A 15,257-nucleotide genomic window follows, 5' to 3' on the forward strand; every position below is an offset into this window, starting at 1 on the left:
AGCTAAGTTTTACTATTTTACTAATTTCGACATTTTAATTGAAAGGCTATTACTGCCACCCAAATGCTCGAAATGTATAAAAATACAGTTCATAACAATTTAATTCCAGTCTCTTTCGCAATTTCATTTATCATCAAATTTGCTAAAAGGTCAGTTCAAACAGTCCCAAAAAAGATTTATTTTTCATATATATTACATAATAAAATAATAGACTCTCGGTGAAATATGTACGCGTAAGTCCCAAAACTCATTTCTATATTCTAATTCTAATTTAATTTTGTTTGTAATTATGTATGTCATTATCCAGATCGGATAATTGCATATAATCGATTTGCAAATTATATACTTAAATGCATAGCATTCTTTCGTCATTCATTTATTTCTTCATCACCCCAAAATCTTATAAATATTTCTTATTGCTTAGCAGCAAAACGAATGAATTAGTTCTTTAGATTTTTGAAGGGACAGATTAAGGTAAAAAAAAGACCAGAAGCAACTATAATTCACAATATATATTTTTGCTCTACTTTTTAATAAAAATCAAAAGCAATTGGAAATTGCTAATTGAGGAGCTATAATTGTAATAATAAGTAATGTGTAATTAGAGACTTTAAGTTTAGGTATGCAAATGATGTTTATACAAGAAAAGACATGTTTATACATGAAAAGAAAATTAAAAACTTAACAAGAATCAAGTTGCCTTTCTGCATTTTTAATTGCAGATTATAAACGTTTTTAACCAAATTTGTAGAGCATATTTTGAAGATTTTCTGCACATGTGAATATCCGCTCTGGTAATCAAAGTACCCATAGATAAATGAATAAAAAATAACAAAACTATTATATAAAAAAAAAACACAAATATAACCAAGATTAATTACACCAAAAGCATAATATATAACATTTTCTAGAGTCTTTTGCATATACAAATATATTGTTATATTTTTGTACAACATTTCGTAATACTTCTTTACAGCCTGCAGCATATAAACCACACATTTTTTAAATCAAATAGTTGCACTTCAAACATAGATCGTTAACTATTTCCACAAAATTGAACTCAATTTAAATGCCATAATTCCCATTTGCGAACTGCAGCACAAACACAAAAAACCCTGAGCCTATTTTATGTGTGCATTTGCAGCAGACTTTTGGGCTTTTTGGATGCTTTTTTTTGTTGTGTCGACTAAAGCGAAAGTGGGGCAGGTGGCTGCTAAAATTTGTGCTTGCAGCTTGCCCAAAAATGTTATAATGGCTACACTTTTTTCAATTTCAACTGCAGACATTTGCTGCTGCTGCTGCTGCTGATGATGCTGCTGCTGCTGCTGCTGCTTAGACAGCCAATTGACAAATTATTTGTAATTAAACGAACGAATTTCCATGGAGGGCAATTGTTGGCCTCGCTTATTCAATGCTCAACATCAAAGAACATTATCATAATTGACACAGGTGCAAATTAGCGGCAACTTGAAGCACAAATGAAGCACTCATTCTCGTCGCTCAGTGTCTGCATATAAATGTTAGTGTTAGCTAAAAAATAATCTCAACTCTTTGTTTTGCCTCAAACGGAGACCACTTTGAACTGGAGCCTACTTTGAACTTGCGCCAGCAGTTTTTGGCGTCCGCTTAAAGCGTGCGTCGCGTTTGAACAGAAATCGTCGACTGGCCAACGACGAACAAAGTGCGCATCGAACCCGCCTCCTCTCCCAGTACTTATGTGCATCGGTGCATCGATGTCGCATATCAATATTGTGTGTCCCATTTAATGATCGCAAAATTGATTGAATGCAGACACTGGCTTAAAATTGAACAACAAAAATGTAATTTAATTTTAAATCATTAACCCCAAACTCATTTCCGTTGCTAATATCGATTTTGTGTCAACAGCGTACCAGTATTTTGTCATAAATAAAAAGAATGTATAAATGTAGTTTGGCTAAGTTCGAACATTATTATCGGTTAAAAATAAACAATAAGCAATAATAAAAGAAATAGCTATATTGTCTTATATTGTGGAAATGTTGCTGACACTGAACATGGCTTTGTCAACGGTAACATGTATAAGTTGGTATGTTAAAGAGCAGTTGCTTAACAGAGAGACTTCGGCTCTTTTTCAACATGTCGCACGCTGTGCGTCGAACATTGTTGCCTTGTTGAAATGCTATGCATGAAAGCGTGGTCAAAGAGTTTGCTATAAAAAGTACCACACGGCATGTCATTGATTTTGTACAGCAACCAAACGGGTTCGAGTCTTGGCTTACAGTTTGAAGAACTTTACAAAAAATATCATTAAATGGAATCTAATTTGTCTGATTTTTAGCTGTTGTCAGCAAATGTAGAAGAGGATAACTTATGATATCCTCCCTGGAATCCTAGCCCCGTCACACGCCTTCTCCAATCAAGTCATAAAATAGTAAATTATTAGATTACTGACTTTTTGAAAACTAGATTTTCCCTGTCTTTTGCCGGCTATGATTTTGATACTTATCTGTGGATCTATCACAATAATAATTAATAATAATAAAACGAAGTGCTACATGATTAAGTTATCTGCAAAATGAAAGAAAAAAAATGCAAAATTTATGGCTGAGATTTGAAGAACATCATTTGCTCGGTTCACAATTATTTTTAGTATTACATTGAATATTTATTGGTCACTCGAAGCTCGAAGCGATAACGTCTTTGAACCGAGGATTAAGTCGAGAAGCAATAAATCGAGAATAACCGATAAATAGTAATCAAAGTTCATGGGTTTTTATTTGTCGATCTAAGCCAGTATTATTTGGTTCCGTTGAATCCAATCGATGTAGTTGGCCACCTTGCAGTAGACACCCGGAAAAGGTGCCACAGCACACGGCTTGATGCTCCATGACACGATGCCCACCTGTTTGCCATCTTCGATTAGGGGACCGCCGGAATCGCCGCTGCATTGTCCCTTGCCACCCTCGTCGACGCCACCGCAGATGTGGTAGCGTGGATCTGTGGAGCCCTTGTGGCGCAACACGCACTCATCATCCGAATAGACCTTCAGCTGCACCTGCTGCAAGTTCTTCTGAACCTGGCCGCCAGTCTAAGCATAGCAACACAATTATAAGAATAAATCCAACATTTACTATTTAAATCATTCAACTCACCTTGTCGAGGCCCCAGCCAACGAGGGTTCCCGCACCGCCCTTCGCTATCTGTGGCGTGGCATAGTTTAGAGGTGGCAGTTGCACGGGCGCCACAGTCACGTAGTCGAAGTTAAATGGTTCTGCCACCTGCAGCAGAGAAATATCATTGGCGTAGTTCCTGCTCGGATCGTAGAGTTCGTGTTGAATGATCCGCTTGACGGCAACCACGTTGGGTCCACTTGCCGCAATACTGGTCGTACCATACTGCACGGACAATTGAGCAGCAGTCCGTCCGGCTGTACAATGAGCCGCGGTCATCGCAAACTGCTTCGCAATGATCGATCCGCCGCACGAGTGCGAGCCAGTGGGACCTCGCAACGAGATCTGCAATATTCATGTCCTTATTTCCATTAATATATAATCGCAATAATTTGGGTATATATATACCCACCACAAAGGGATAGTCCTCTACGACGGCGTCTGTGCCGTTGACCACCCGGCCTCCGAGGGGAGGTGCAGCATAGGCGCTGCCCCAGGCAACAGCCAGCAGCAGGAGGAGCGTTGTCGAAAGCATATTCTCTGTTCGAATCACGCGAAGAGACTTTTGACGCCAATCGCGGCGAAGCACGCCTTTTATAGGAGGAGACATCGATGCGATAGGCCACATATTTATGGTCGGCGATAAGTGAGTTATAAATATTGAATTGAATATTGAAAGAACTTGATACAACTGTCTCAGATTTACAATTAATCAGGGAATTGCGTTCGAGTTTTATGGCCCCTGATTGACATATTGGGTTTTTACACTATTGCATTTGTTGCTTCTATTCAATAATTGAATATTTAGATAACAAAATAGACTTTTGATGACAGCAGCAGCAACAAACCTTATTATTATAATAATGTGGAAATAATAACTCGGCATCATTATTCGAAAAGCTGAAAGTGCAATGAAGATTGAAAAAACATTTGTATATTATCTATGATCATAAGTTTTAATTCATATTTAACGTAGACTTTTGTCTAAACCATCTTAATTAAGGTAATCACAATGCATAAAAATAAATAAATGTGTGGCCCGATGTGCCAGCCATATGGTGATATTATTTCTGGAATGTAGAACTGTGTTTGAACATTGCTTAACATTAGTAAATAAGGGTATATAATTAATTTAGCAAAAGAGAGCACCGAACAGTTTAAACACAAATATTTAAAAGGGTTATAGAAATTTGCAGTCTCTTCTTTGGATTAGAGAATGGGAGTCAAGCATGTTAGACACACAAGATAGATTAGCCGGACAAGATGGTTGAGTAGAACACATTACGCCAGCCACCACATTATATTCTAGACTGGACCACATTTGTAGCTAAATAAACGATACATTACAGATAACTAAGCAACTTCTACCAAGCTATGTTCTAGAAATGATTAACTTTCTACTGTATACTGCAGCTGCGTACCGTGGACATCTTTTGCTCCTCCTCATCCAAATTTTTAGCGCTTAAAATACTCTTGATACTCTCAGCCTCCTTGATCCAGAAATCCAGCTGAAACCATATGCGAATTGATTAATCAGAGTACATTTTTATCCAACACTTTACTCACCTGTTGCAGCAGCAGATTGCGACGCTCGCCCTTCGGTTCATTGTTCACAAACGGCACCAGAATACCCAGCGCAGAGGTATATGCCTCCAAGGCAGCGTCCAGTTTTCGCTCGTACAGATACAGCTCGCCTTTGCGCCCGATTTCCAGACCAGTCTTCAGAGACGGACTCGAATTCGATAGAAGAACTATAAAACATTAATCGTAGATAGATCGATTCAAATATGTAATAATAATAGCGAAATATAAATGGTGTCTACTCAATAATCAATCCCTTTTTTATAGATATATATATATATATATAGATATACCTATTTACTTAGACGAACATTCCGATCTTCTGATACAAATAAAATAATAGATAATAATAAATATAATAATCAATATTAAGACACGGAATATGCTTTCATTCCGAATTTATAAACGGTGGTTCTTAAAGTCTTTTATCGACAACCGATAAACGGTGAGGCTAATCGCTCAAATGATATACGCTTGATTATTATTATTATATACTAGACAGACTGACTTGGATGGATCGACTTGGCTGCTTTTGCTGACCAAGAATATCCTTCCTGCTGGACAAGTTCAGCCCCAAATAGCCTCATTAGAAGAGTTCGTTACTAAGTTCTAGTTAATTTGAGTGCATATAAATATCGTACAAAGCTGTTTATAGCGCGCATCCGGCTCAAGCATTTCAATCATGCGCGATCTGCTTGACTGATTGGAGTCAGCAGTTGGAGTTGTTGCAGCCTTGGCTTTTTCTTCATGCTGATCCTGCTGCTGCTGCTGCTGTTGCTGCTGTTGACGTTGTGCAAGCATTTTGTACTCATCCTCGATGAGAACATTTTTGATCTCTTCTGCGCGCTTCATGTAGGCGAGCGCACGATTGCGCAACTCCTGCCGTCGGCTGGCATCCGATTCCTCGGTGATGAGCGGCACAAAATATTGCAATGCACTGCAGTACAAATAGTAAGCCTCCTTATAATCACGTTTCTCATCATACTCCACTGCCCTGGTGACCAGATCAACGGCCTTCTTCAGTGTCTGTTCCGAGGGAAACGTTTTCAGATCCAAGAACGGATGCTCGAAGAAATCAGCGAACGAGATGCGTTCCGCCGGCTCGTGAGCCAATAAGCGGCGCAACAAATCGTGGCACTCATTGCTGATCCGTGCATGCGGTGGCAGCACAATGGGCTCCGCTTTGCGTATCCGCATCAGCAGCTCCTCGATGGTCCGCGACGAATATGGCGCCTTGCCGAACAGGCATTCATAGAGAATGACGCCAACGCTCCAGAGATCGGCCTTGGCATCGTACTGATGCTTTCGCACTATCTCCGGTGCCATGTAGAGCGGTGATCCCTTCAGCTGTTGGTTTATTTCGCCCAATTTCAGGTGTTGCGCAAAACTGCAAGAAGAAGTACGCATCTCATTAGAGATATCCGCCTGCTTCTTCTCGAGAAACTTACCCAAAATCTGCAACTTTGAGAGTTACATGATTGGCGTGGCGCGTTAACAATAGATTCTGCGGCTTGAGATCAAAGTGAGAGATGTCATTGGATCGCATATATTGAACGGCAGCGGTTAACTGGCGTAGAAAATAACGGCATGTTGACTCCGGCAGCGCTTTTTTGGTGCGTATAAATGCAGATAAATTGCCAGCATTGCAGTACTCCAACACAATGTAGATGTTCCTTGAAAGACAGCGAAATAACCAATTAGTCGTTTAGCACATTTAAATATTTTTCAATTACAACTGCCAATGGGCAATCGGAATTAATCGCCGTTTTACTCAGATGCAACTTTATTTGCGCTTTTGAAGCTATACTCTGAAAAAATGACGTTGATTTTTTTTTTTAGCTTAATTTAGCTTAAGAGAATCGCCGTAAAATCGTCAGGTTTTGTTCAAGTTAAATATGAATGAATTTATAAATGTTTAAATATATGAAATGTTAAAATATGTAGTAATGTTATCAATAATAAATCTAATTTTGGAGTTTCTTTGCTTGTGATCAGAATTGCAGAAAAGCAAAAACTCTGATTTTTAGAAATGTATTTTCTGAATATAAAGGTGAGTTATCCTAGGCATCAAGAGTATGGAGAATTCATATCATATCATTTTTACGCAAATATATATATTTAGATTTTTTGAATAGATTTTTTTTATATTTAGATCAAGTGACTTCAACAATTTTTAAAATATTAAAATCCAAAAAATATGCATTACATGGAGAGCCCAGAAAGTTTTTTGTCAACTATTTTTAATGATTTTGCCGATCGCATTGGAAATGGGCGTTTACATTTTGAGTAGCTTTTCGTCTATGAAACTTGATAAGCATATTCTGTTATTTACCATTTCTTATCATTTTATATCTCAATTGTTTTATTATCACCACTAGTGGGAAATAGTTTTGGATTTTCAAAGGTTTAATGTCTAAACTCCGTAGATTCCCGATACTTTAACCCATTGCCGGCAATTGGACCTGCTTGAGCACAACACTTTAAGCATATTCAAATAAAAATAGAATGAAAGTGTTCACAATCTTTTTGCGCTTTTCGAGGCAATTCGACAAAGTATAGTTTACGGATTATTCTCTGCAAATTTTACGTAGCTTGAAAAAAATCAGATGATTTGATTTGCTTACTCAAAAGATTCTTTTAAATACCGTAGAGTTGTATTTAAATAAAAAGTATTAAAGTACACTAGATGAGTTTAAAATATTTAAACTCAAAAGAGTACAATTAAAATGATTTTATTTAAATATTTTTCAATTTATTTATATTGTTTTCAATATAACTAAACATAGTTTTTCCAAGTTTTTAGATTTGGCCCTCAATGGGTAAATACACATTTATAAGATTGTGTTTATTGCTTTCGATAAGTGATTTATTGATGTGACGCAACTTTTGCTGTTTTATGTACATTTCAATTTCAACTATCAGCAAAGCGGATAAAATTTAAATTTAAAAAGCACTACAACCTTTACAAAACATGAGAAATAAATACACAACTAATTTGTATACAAAAGGATTCATTAATATTTCAGGTTTAGGTTTTAATTGAAATTTGAGTTTCCCCTTACCGGTTAGACTGGGAAATAATCACCAGTGGGAATAAACTATTTTATTAACTTATCTAAAGGAGACATAAGCGTTTTAGTACAGTAATAAAGGTTGTCTTCAAAATATATTTCTTTTCAAGACAAATTTCTGTAACTCCTAACCTCCGAGCAAATAATAATAGGTGTGAGTAATAAATAAAGTAAAACATATAAAATATAAATATTATAATTATATAGTAATAATCATATTTCCCCTTAGAATATGCTGTATACTTTGCAGCATAAATTGGGAGTGAAATACTCACTTGTCATCCCAAAAGAAATCCTGAAGCGTCACAATGTATTTATGCTTGAGATCACGAAGCAGTCGAATTTCCGTAATTAGATTGTCGCGCGAGCTTTGCGACAACGTGGACATTTCCACGTACTTGATGGCATGATAGGTGCGCTGCTTCTACACGAATGCAGATAATGATACAATTTAATTGCGATTTGAGAACTCATTCAAAGTAAAAATTAATATGGCTCACTTTATGGCGCGCCTTGTAGACAGTTGCATAGCTGCCAACGCCGAGTTTCTCCAGTATCTCATAGTCCGTTATTCGCGGTAGTGACATATCTGCAAAACTAATAAGCTCATTAATATAAAAAGATGAAGTTGTCGAGATTTTCTGGCATTTGCGTTAGAATTGAAATTTTGGAAAAACCATAACAATGCCATTTGACAGTCACAACGAATATTGACACACAGCTGATGAGAATGTATATCGATAGGCATGCAATCAATACACCTGTTGCTCAACAGTTGTGCCACAGTGGAGTGCATCAAAGCAACGCTAAAGAGGAAATGGGCAACACTTTTCTGATTCAGTGAATTTGTTGTTGATTTTGTGTAGCAACGAAATATTTAATATTTGTGTACGTAAATAAATGAACAAAACAACTAAAAAGTGCATACAAATAAATGGAGTGAAACCCCTTCACACTGAACCCATACAATAATAACGCTGTTCAACTACGTGCCATAAAATTGATCACATTTAAGCTGGGCTTCAGCTTTGACTTAGCTTGACACACCCAAAATAACAAATTAAGCAGACACGCCCGTAAATCAATTTTGTTTACTTATCAAAAAGTTAATGAATTCTTCTAATAGAGCACTTTATGTTCACAGCTAAGCGAGTGCCTGTAGCAAATCCTGCAATATTCCGCATCGTGTGACGTCATTGCAAAGGCTTCAACATGAATTACGGCCGGAAAACGCCCTCAACTTATCGGTCAAACCCATCGGTTTATTCCCATGCGACGGGCAGGTAATGTAAAATGTATTTATATAGATATATGTACATACATGTATCCTTGTTTATCCTTGATTCAGATCATCGACAAATCTACATTCGAAAATGTCACGCTCAACACGCTCCGTGCGCATTCCCTGGTACCAGCGGCCCCTGCTGAAGAACAATCAGTACATCGATATACAAAAAGGAGCCATGTTAATTGGACTCTTCGCTGTCGTAAGATTCTTTTCTTAACTTGTAACCGAACAGTACAAAAGCAAGTACAGTTATAACCTTGTCATAATTATAGCTAAACCCGACCTAGTTCAGATTTGGGTGTTAGCAATCGAATTGTTTGTATTTTTAGTAAATAATAGGTATTAAAAGGAATTACACTGATTTATAATAAATATAAATTAATATTTATTATATTCCTTAAAATCCGATTTCAATTTCATTTCAAACACTAAAGCTAGAATAGAATATTTTCTATAAAACCCGATTTTCATTTCAAACAGTAAAGCATTTAAATCAAGACGAAGAATCTAATATTATTGATTTACTTGTTTCTAATATATTTATTATATGCTTATTTTTATTACTTATTTATTATTAAATGAATCCAAAGCTTCTAAAGGAACAAAGATCAACTACATCTGTGCATAAATATTTTTTGTTTATAATTAAAATGTTTTAATAATGTTTGTGTAATAACTTAGATATCTGCTATATTGCATGTATGTAATGTTAACAAGACACTGCTTTTTTGTGTTAATAATATATATTGAAATATGTTGGTGGATTTTGGAAAGGCTTGTAGTGGAGACATATGTATAAATTAAAGCTTTCTTATTTTCATATTATTTTGTATCTTTGCAGTTTCTTTCACTTTTCACCATTGGCACCACCATATTTGATATATACTGCTATGCGATGGCTGCCCCAGGCTCCACACATTATGGCTACTATATCATATCGTACGAGTTTGTTTATGTTGGCAACAAGCACGGTATTTATAAATACATACATTTCATAGACTAAATTTGACTCATATTATTTGCAGTGCGCAACATGTTGATCGTGTTTGCCTTATTCTCACTAATTATGGCAATTATCAACTTTGTAACTAGCGTTTTGCTGTGCGTAGCTCTGCGCAAGGTAAGCTAAGTTCCTATGCTATATATGAAATTTACTGAGTTCATTATACTTTCTACAGGAATACGAAAGGAAAGTTATGCCCTGGCTGTGGACCTTTGCCATTTTCACCGTTTGGCGTGCCTTAGCCCTCATCTTCTTTGCCATTGTTAATGATTTGTACTTTGCTTACAATATTATAATGGTACTGTTGTGGAGCATCTTTTGTTTGTTCTCCATCTATGGTTGGGCCGTCGTATATTCGCTATTCCTCGAGCTGGTGGATCTCACAAAGCTTGAGGATCTAGCGCATTTGCGCGTAAGTCTCTATCGTGGTTTCAAAAAAGAAAATTATAAAAATAAACTTTCATTTGACTGTTTCCCTCTCAGATGGGTACCATGGCCTCACTACACGCATCCACTGCCAACTCATTGGCCGGCTCGCGACCCACAACACCCCACAGCACTGTGTCCACAATGCCAGTAGGCTAAAAAATCTGGTTGCGGTCACAATACGACCAAATATATATACATATCTATATATATATGCATATATACTCCGTCCGTTGGAAGTTTACACAAGGCAAACCGAAAGCTCCTTATATGTACACAACAAATTTCCACTAGCTTAGTGCCTTAAATAATGTCTAGAACATATCAAAAACAAAGCTGCAATTTTTATACATGAATCTGCATTGTATTTAAGTCTCATTCCGTCCACTTAAACTGATTTTACTTTATTAAGTATGTTCATTCACACAAATGTTGTATTGATGAAATCTCTGTATGTTTGTTGACAAATCATATTTTTTATGTGCAACCACCGTCATTTGTAATATTAAATGCAAATTAATATATTGCAATCATAAAACCATAACTAAAGTAATTTTATCATTTTTCGGTCGTCAAAGTTAATAATAAACTTTAACAATGAACTCAGACCGGATTCACCTCGCCGACATCTAAATTTCTGTATAAATTACAAAACCAAACATGTTTAGTGAATTTGGTTCGGTATCAGGGCATCTGATATAGTGATCTGATCCGTTCGGGTCTAATATACGAATATCAAGAAAGCTTCAAAATTGAGTGACTAGTTACCATAGAATCATCTAGACGACTCGACTAGTGATGCTGGTGTGGAAAAGAATATATGTGGAAGAGAATATATGGTATTATCAGAAATTAAATGTAAAAACCAACATATCGATAATATTATCGACAGTTTTCTTAGCCCACAACAATCGATTTTGCATTCGATTTGCATTATTTCAAGTTAAAATTCGATTCTCCAGTTAATTCAACTTAATTCATAGTATTACACAATGTTATTATAATGATAAAGTATTGAAATTTTTGGTTTTTTTTTTATTAATTTACAGATATTTCTTTTTAGGCAGTCTTGAAACTACCACCAAGACGCATATGAGATCATGAGGCAGCCACTCAATTATAGTTAATTTATATTTCTGAATCCAACTTTTTTCAACACTAAGGTATTATCCTGCTAGAAATTGTCCGAAAATGCAGTTGATGTCGGGAAACGCTTTCTCAAGCAAACTTTATACTCAGTTGCACTCTTTGTGGCACCTAAATTGTCTTGGGAATGTTCCTAAGTTTGAGATGATACACCATACAATAAAACCTTCTCATGGCTTTGAGAATAAAAATTTGATTCAGATCCATTCGAATTGCAAAATCCAAATTCATATCACACTCTCCGATTTTTTCCGCTATCTTTCGATATGGAAAATTACACTTTTTGTAAACTACAAAATACTAACTTCAGCATGTGACTGAATAAATCACAGCTGTCTGCAATAAGAACTTGACAAAAGCATCGCTTGTTGCTTACAATAATAATATTGAATATTATAAAATTATATTCACTATTCAAACACATTATTTAAATTTTTTTTATATATTAGAAGTGAACAAAATTTCCTTAGTAATAATTATTATTCCTTAGTAAGAATTATTATTCTTTGGTAATAATTAGAATTCTTAGTAATTCACCTCAGCAAAAATATGCATACCTGACGTATTCAAAAAAATCTATTTGAATTTTGATCAGAAAACTCCACCTTCAACAATAATAGTCTTATACCACTAAGCAGTGAACATATTGTATGCCTAGTGCTCATACTTAAGTGGCGTCAGCAAAAAAGAAAAGAAAAAACACAAACAAAAAACAAAGAAACAGATGTTTTTATTTCCTTGGTTTCTTTTAGGTTTTCTTATTTTGCTGATGTTCACAGTTATATAAGTTTGCTCACTTTACAAGCAGTATCAGTAATCAGCGATTTGAAATTTAGCCAAATATTTCTGCTAATTTGTCAAAACGATTTATCGAACATATTTTCGATTTGCACTGTAAAATGCAAACTTTCACTGCTAAATGCAGCCATATGTTCTGTTATAGATCACACGCAGCTAATTTGAATGGTAATGTTAGAAAACACACACACAAAACATTTCTTTATTGTTCTTGGTTCATAGCAATCTATGTTCAATCTCTTTACCTCCTATTCTCGCTTTTGCTTGTCTATTTCGGTTCCTGTTTCTTACTGTCAAAATGTTTACTAACAATTAAGAATTTCTGCCGAAATCAACACTGTAAAACAAGAAATGCTAGAAAAAAACTTTATTTTATATGTAGCATTTTATTGAACAATGAATCTAAAGGACCTTGTTTTGGATGCTGCCGTAGACTTTTGATCATACATAACGCATATGTATATACTATATTACTGTAGATTTACTTTTGTCTTACTAATTTTACAGCAGATCGCTACGCAGTTGCAGAAAACTCGCAGTTTAATAAATTGCGAGCCGTTGCCAAGTTCTGATGGATGTCTCCATGTGGCATGTGGCAGGTGCATGCGTTCTTCTCTCTCACTCTCGTTCTCCCTCCTCACTCTCTCTCTCTTGTTTGTCACTCATTCGGGTTTTCTCACAGCTGTTGATAGCAGCAACGGTAAATAAATACAGTGACTACATGTCTCGCACCTGTCCAAGTTGAATGCCCCAAAGCATTCAATCGGGCAAGCAAGAGAGTGAGTGCATTCGCTGCTAATCAACATCAACTCAAGCGCGTATTAATTTTTGTATCTCATCGGTCTTCTACGCAGCGCTATAAAACCTTTGTTTTCGAACAGTTGCTGCGCATTTCCATTAATGTGCTTGCCTCGCCTGTATCTCGCCTGCCATAAAGTGCAACACAATGAGTGCTACTACCTCCGCACTCCGCCGCAGATGACATGACGCTGCCTGTTGTTGTTGTGCGTGGAGTGCGTTGTTCACCTCAGCAAAACACCCCCACAAGTTTCAACAGCAACGCAGTCACACACATCTATGTGTTTAGTATTTGTGTATATGTTTGTATTTACATATGTATACGCAGCCACGTTTGCTTGTTATGTTTAGCGTTAACTGCGCTGTTGCTCTCATTTGCTGTTAGCAGAGAGCAATCAAGTTTCTCACCACGGCTGTTGGTGACTAATTGATGTTATTGCTAAATTTTGAATTTGCTCAATAATACAATGTTTTGCTTTGCTTTGTTTGTGCTATTCAAAAATTGACGAAATCAAGTGCTGCTCCTCTCCTATTCTCTCACTCTCTCTCTCATTCTGACGTTTATCATTTGCCCTCTGTTGTAGTATTCACAATACATACGTACAAAGAAATACATATGAAACAGGAAATTATTTTCGTTTTCTACAGAAAAGCTGCTGTCTGCTGCTGATAGCCTAACATACACATGTACATACATATGTATGTACGTATATGTATGCACATGTGCATCATGCAATGTTCAATACATATGTATGTCCAATGTGCAAGCACTTTGGTTAATTTATACCCTAGACCAATTCAATTAGATAACGAGGGTTTGATCAGTACGAAGTTTTTGAAGAAATCGTATCTTCATGGTAATTTCGGTACGCATTTGCATAATTTAAACATTTAATTTAATTTTAAGAAATTTATTGATTATGAAACATATTGCAGGTGCAGGATATCTAACAGTCGAGTTCCCTTTTACTCTAGAAAATTTTTCAAGACTGCGTAGATATTTAGGTACATACATACATGTGTGTATATACATATGTGTGTATGTAAATTGCAATCAAAGAAATGATCATATCCACAATCATAATACTAATTTATTGAAATATGTACATATCAATTTATACGTACACACAAACATTTATGTAGATCAACAAATATAAATATACATACATGTATATATAAATGTGAAACATACATTGCATTCATATTCATAAAAGTACATCGCATATGCAAGCATTCACATACATGTATGTGTTTAAGTATGTTTACATAATTTATAACAGCATTTCATGAACAACAAATTAAACGCCAGTCTTCGTTACTTAGTATGTACATACATAAATTTACATTCATACATACAAATGTACATAGCAAACGCGAAAATAACAAATTGTAGGCAAACAGAAATGTTAACCTGTCTGCGGAAATTCACCACACCATCGCGACTTGTATAATTTTGCAATATGCGTGCTGGCAGCGATGATAAAAAACATCAACTAACAACAGTCACATATTTTATGTTATTATTTCCTGTATTTCTTCAATATGCAAGTCTACATAAGTTTTTTTTTGTAAAAGTGCGCAGTTAGCATTGATGACGCAGCAACAAAAAACACAATGGCAATGCCAACAACATGACAATAACAGCGACTTCTCTGAACAGCTCTCTCCCTCTGTCTCTCTCTCGAACATTTTACGTGTGTGGCTACAATATGGCGTCTTCGAAATTGTGTCGTCGTTTAACTTAAAACCATAATATTCCGAATATGATTAAATATATAAGTTTGTTAAGCGCAATGTGAATGTCTGGTACATTTTTTTTCAAATTTATAAATAAATATGTAGCAACAGTTCAACTATTGAACGATGAAGGTCTGCGCTTTAAGAACCTCTCCCTTTATGCGCGCTGCATTGGTCTATGCAAGTACATAGTGTACATACGCATACACACACATTCGCATGTATCTGTACATGTCGAAATATGTAAAATACCCTGT

At 35.8% G+C, this 15,257-nt stretch overlaps 3 protein-coding genes across 6 annotated transcripts; 1 reads left to right on the forward strand and 2 right to left on the reverse strand.

Annotated features, from left to right (window-relative positions):
- Positions 1-2,732: 2,732 nt before the first annotated feature.
- On the reverse strand, positions 2,733-3,702 carry LOC6570038 (chymotrypsin-2). The gene is made up of 3 exons (XM_001996147.3): positions 3,565-3,702; positions 3,135-3,497; positions 2,733-3,070 (listed from the first exon to the last, which is right to left on the reverse strand). The coding sequence occupies exons 1-3, from the start codon at positions 3,685-3,687 to the stop codon at positions 2,768-2,770; spliced, it is 789 nt and encodes a 262-aa protein (XP_001996183.1). The 5' UTR covers positions 3,688-3,702; the 3' UTR covers positions 2,733-2,767.
- Positions 3,703-4,025: 323 nt separating this feature from the next.
- Positions 4,026-14,631, reverse strand: LOC6570039 (serine/threonine-protein kinase ULK3). Of its 3 annotated transcripts, none has more exons than XM_032741774.2 (8): positions 14,620-14,631; positions 8,305-8,401; positions 8,080-8,228; positions 6,182-6,406; positions 5,375-6,120; positions 4,719-4,903; positions 4,574-4,660; positions 4,082-4,235 (listed from the first exon to the last, which is right to left on the reverse strand). In XM_032741774.2, exons 2-8 carry the CDS (start codon positions 8,389-8,391, stop codon positions 4,137-4,139), a joined length of 1,578 nt encoding a protein of 525 aa, XP_032597665.1. In that variant the 5' UTR covers positions 8,392-8,401; positions 14,620-14,631; the 3' UTR covers positions 4,082-4,136. The 3 variants fall into 3 exon arrangements, with proteins under 3 accessions (XP_032597666.1, XP_032597665.1, XP_043070214.1); XM_043214279.1 differs by lacking the exon at positions 14,620-14,631 and adding an exon at positions 9,126-9,148; XM_032741775.2 differs by lacking the exons at positions 4,082-4,235; positions 14,620-14,631 and adding an exon at positions 4,026-4,052.
- On the forward strand, positions 8,626-11,060 carry LOC6569982. 2 transcript variants are annotated; one of them, XM_001996149.2, is made up of 7 exons: positions 8,626-8,692; positions 8,949-9,087; positions 9,153-9,291; positions 9,934-10,063; positions 10,118-10,212; positions 10,271-10,507; positions 10,579-11,057. In XM_001996149.2, exons 2-7 carry the CDS (start codon positions 9,017-9,019, stop codon positions 10,678-10,680), a joined length of 774 nt encoding a protein of 257 aa, XP_001996185.1. In that variant the 5' UTR covers positions 8,626-8,692; positions 8,949-9,016; the 3' UTR covers positions 10,681-11,057. The 2 variants fall into 2 exon arrangements, with proteins under 2 accessions (XP_001996185.1, XP_032597667.1); XM_032741776.1 differs by having other exon boundaries at positions 8,633-8,880; positions 10,579-11,060.
- Positions 14,632-15,257: the final 626 nt, after the last annotated feature.

The sequence above is a fragment of the Drosophila grimshawi genome, unplaced genomic scaffold, assembly GCF_018153295.1.
Source record: "Drosophila grimshawi isolate 15287-2541.00 unplaced genomic scaffold, ASM1815329v1 contig_1148, whole genome shotgun sequence".
Taxonomy (NCBI): Eukaryota; Metazoa; Arthropoda; class Insecta; order Diptera; family Drosophilidae; genus Drosophila; species Drosophila grimshawi.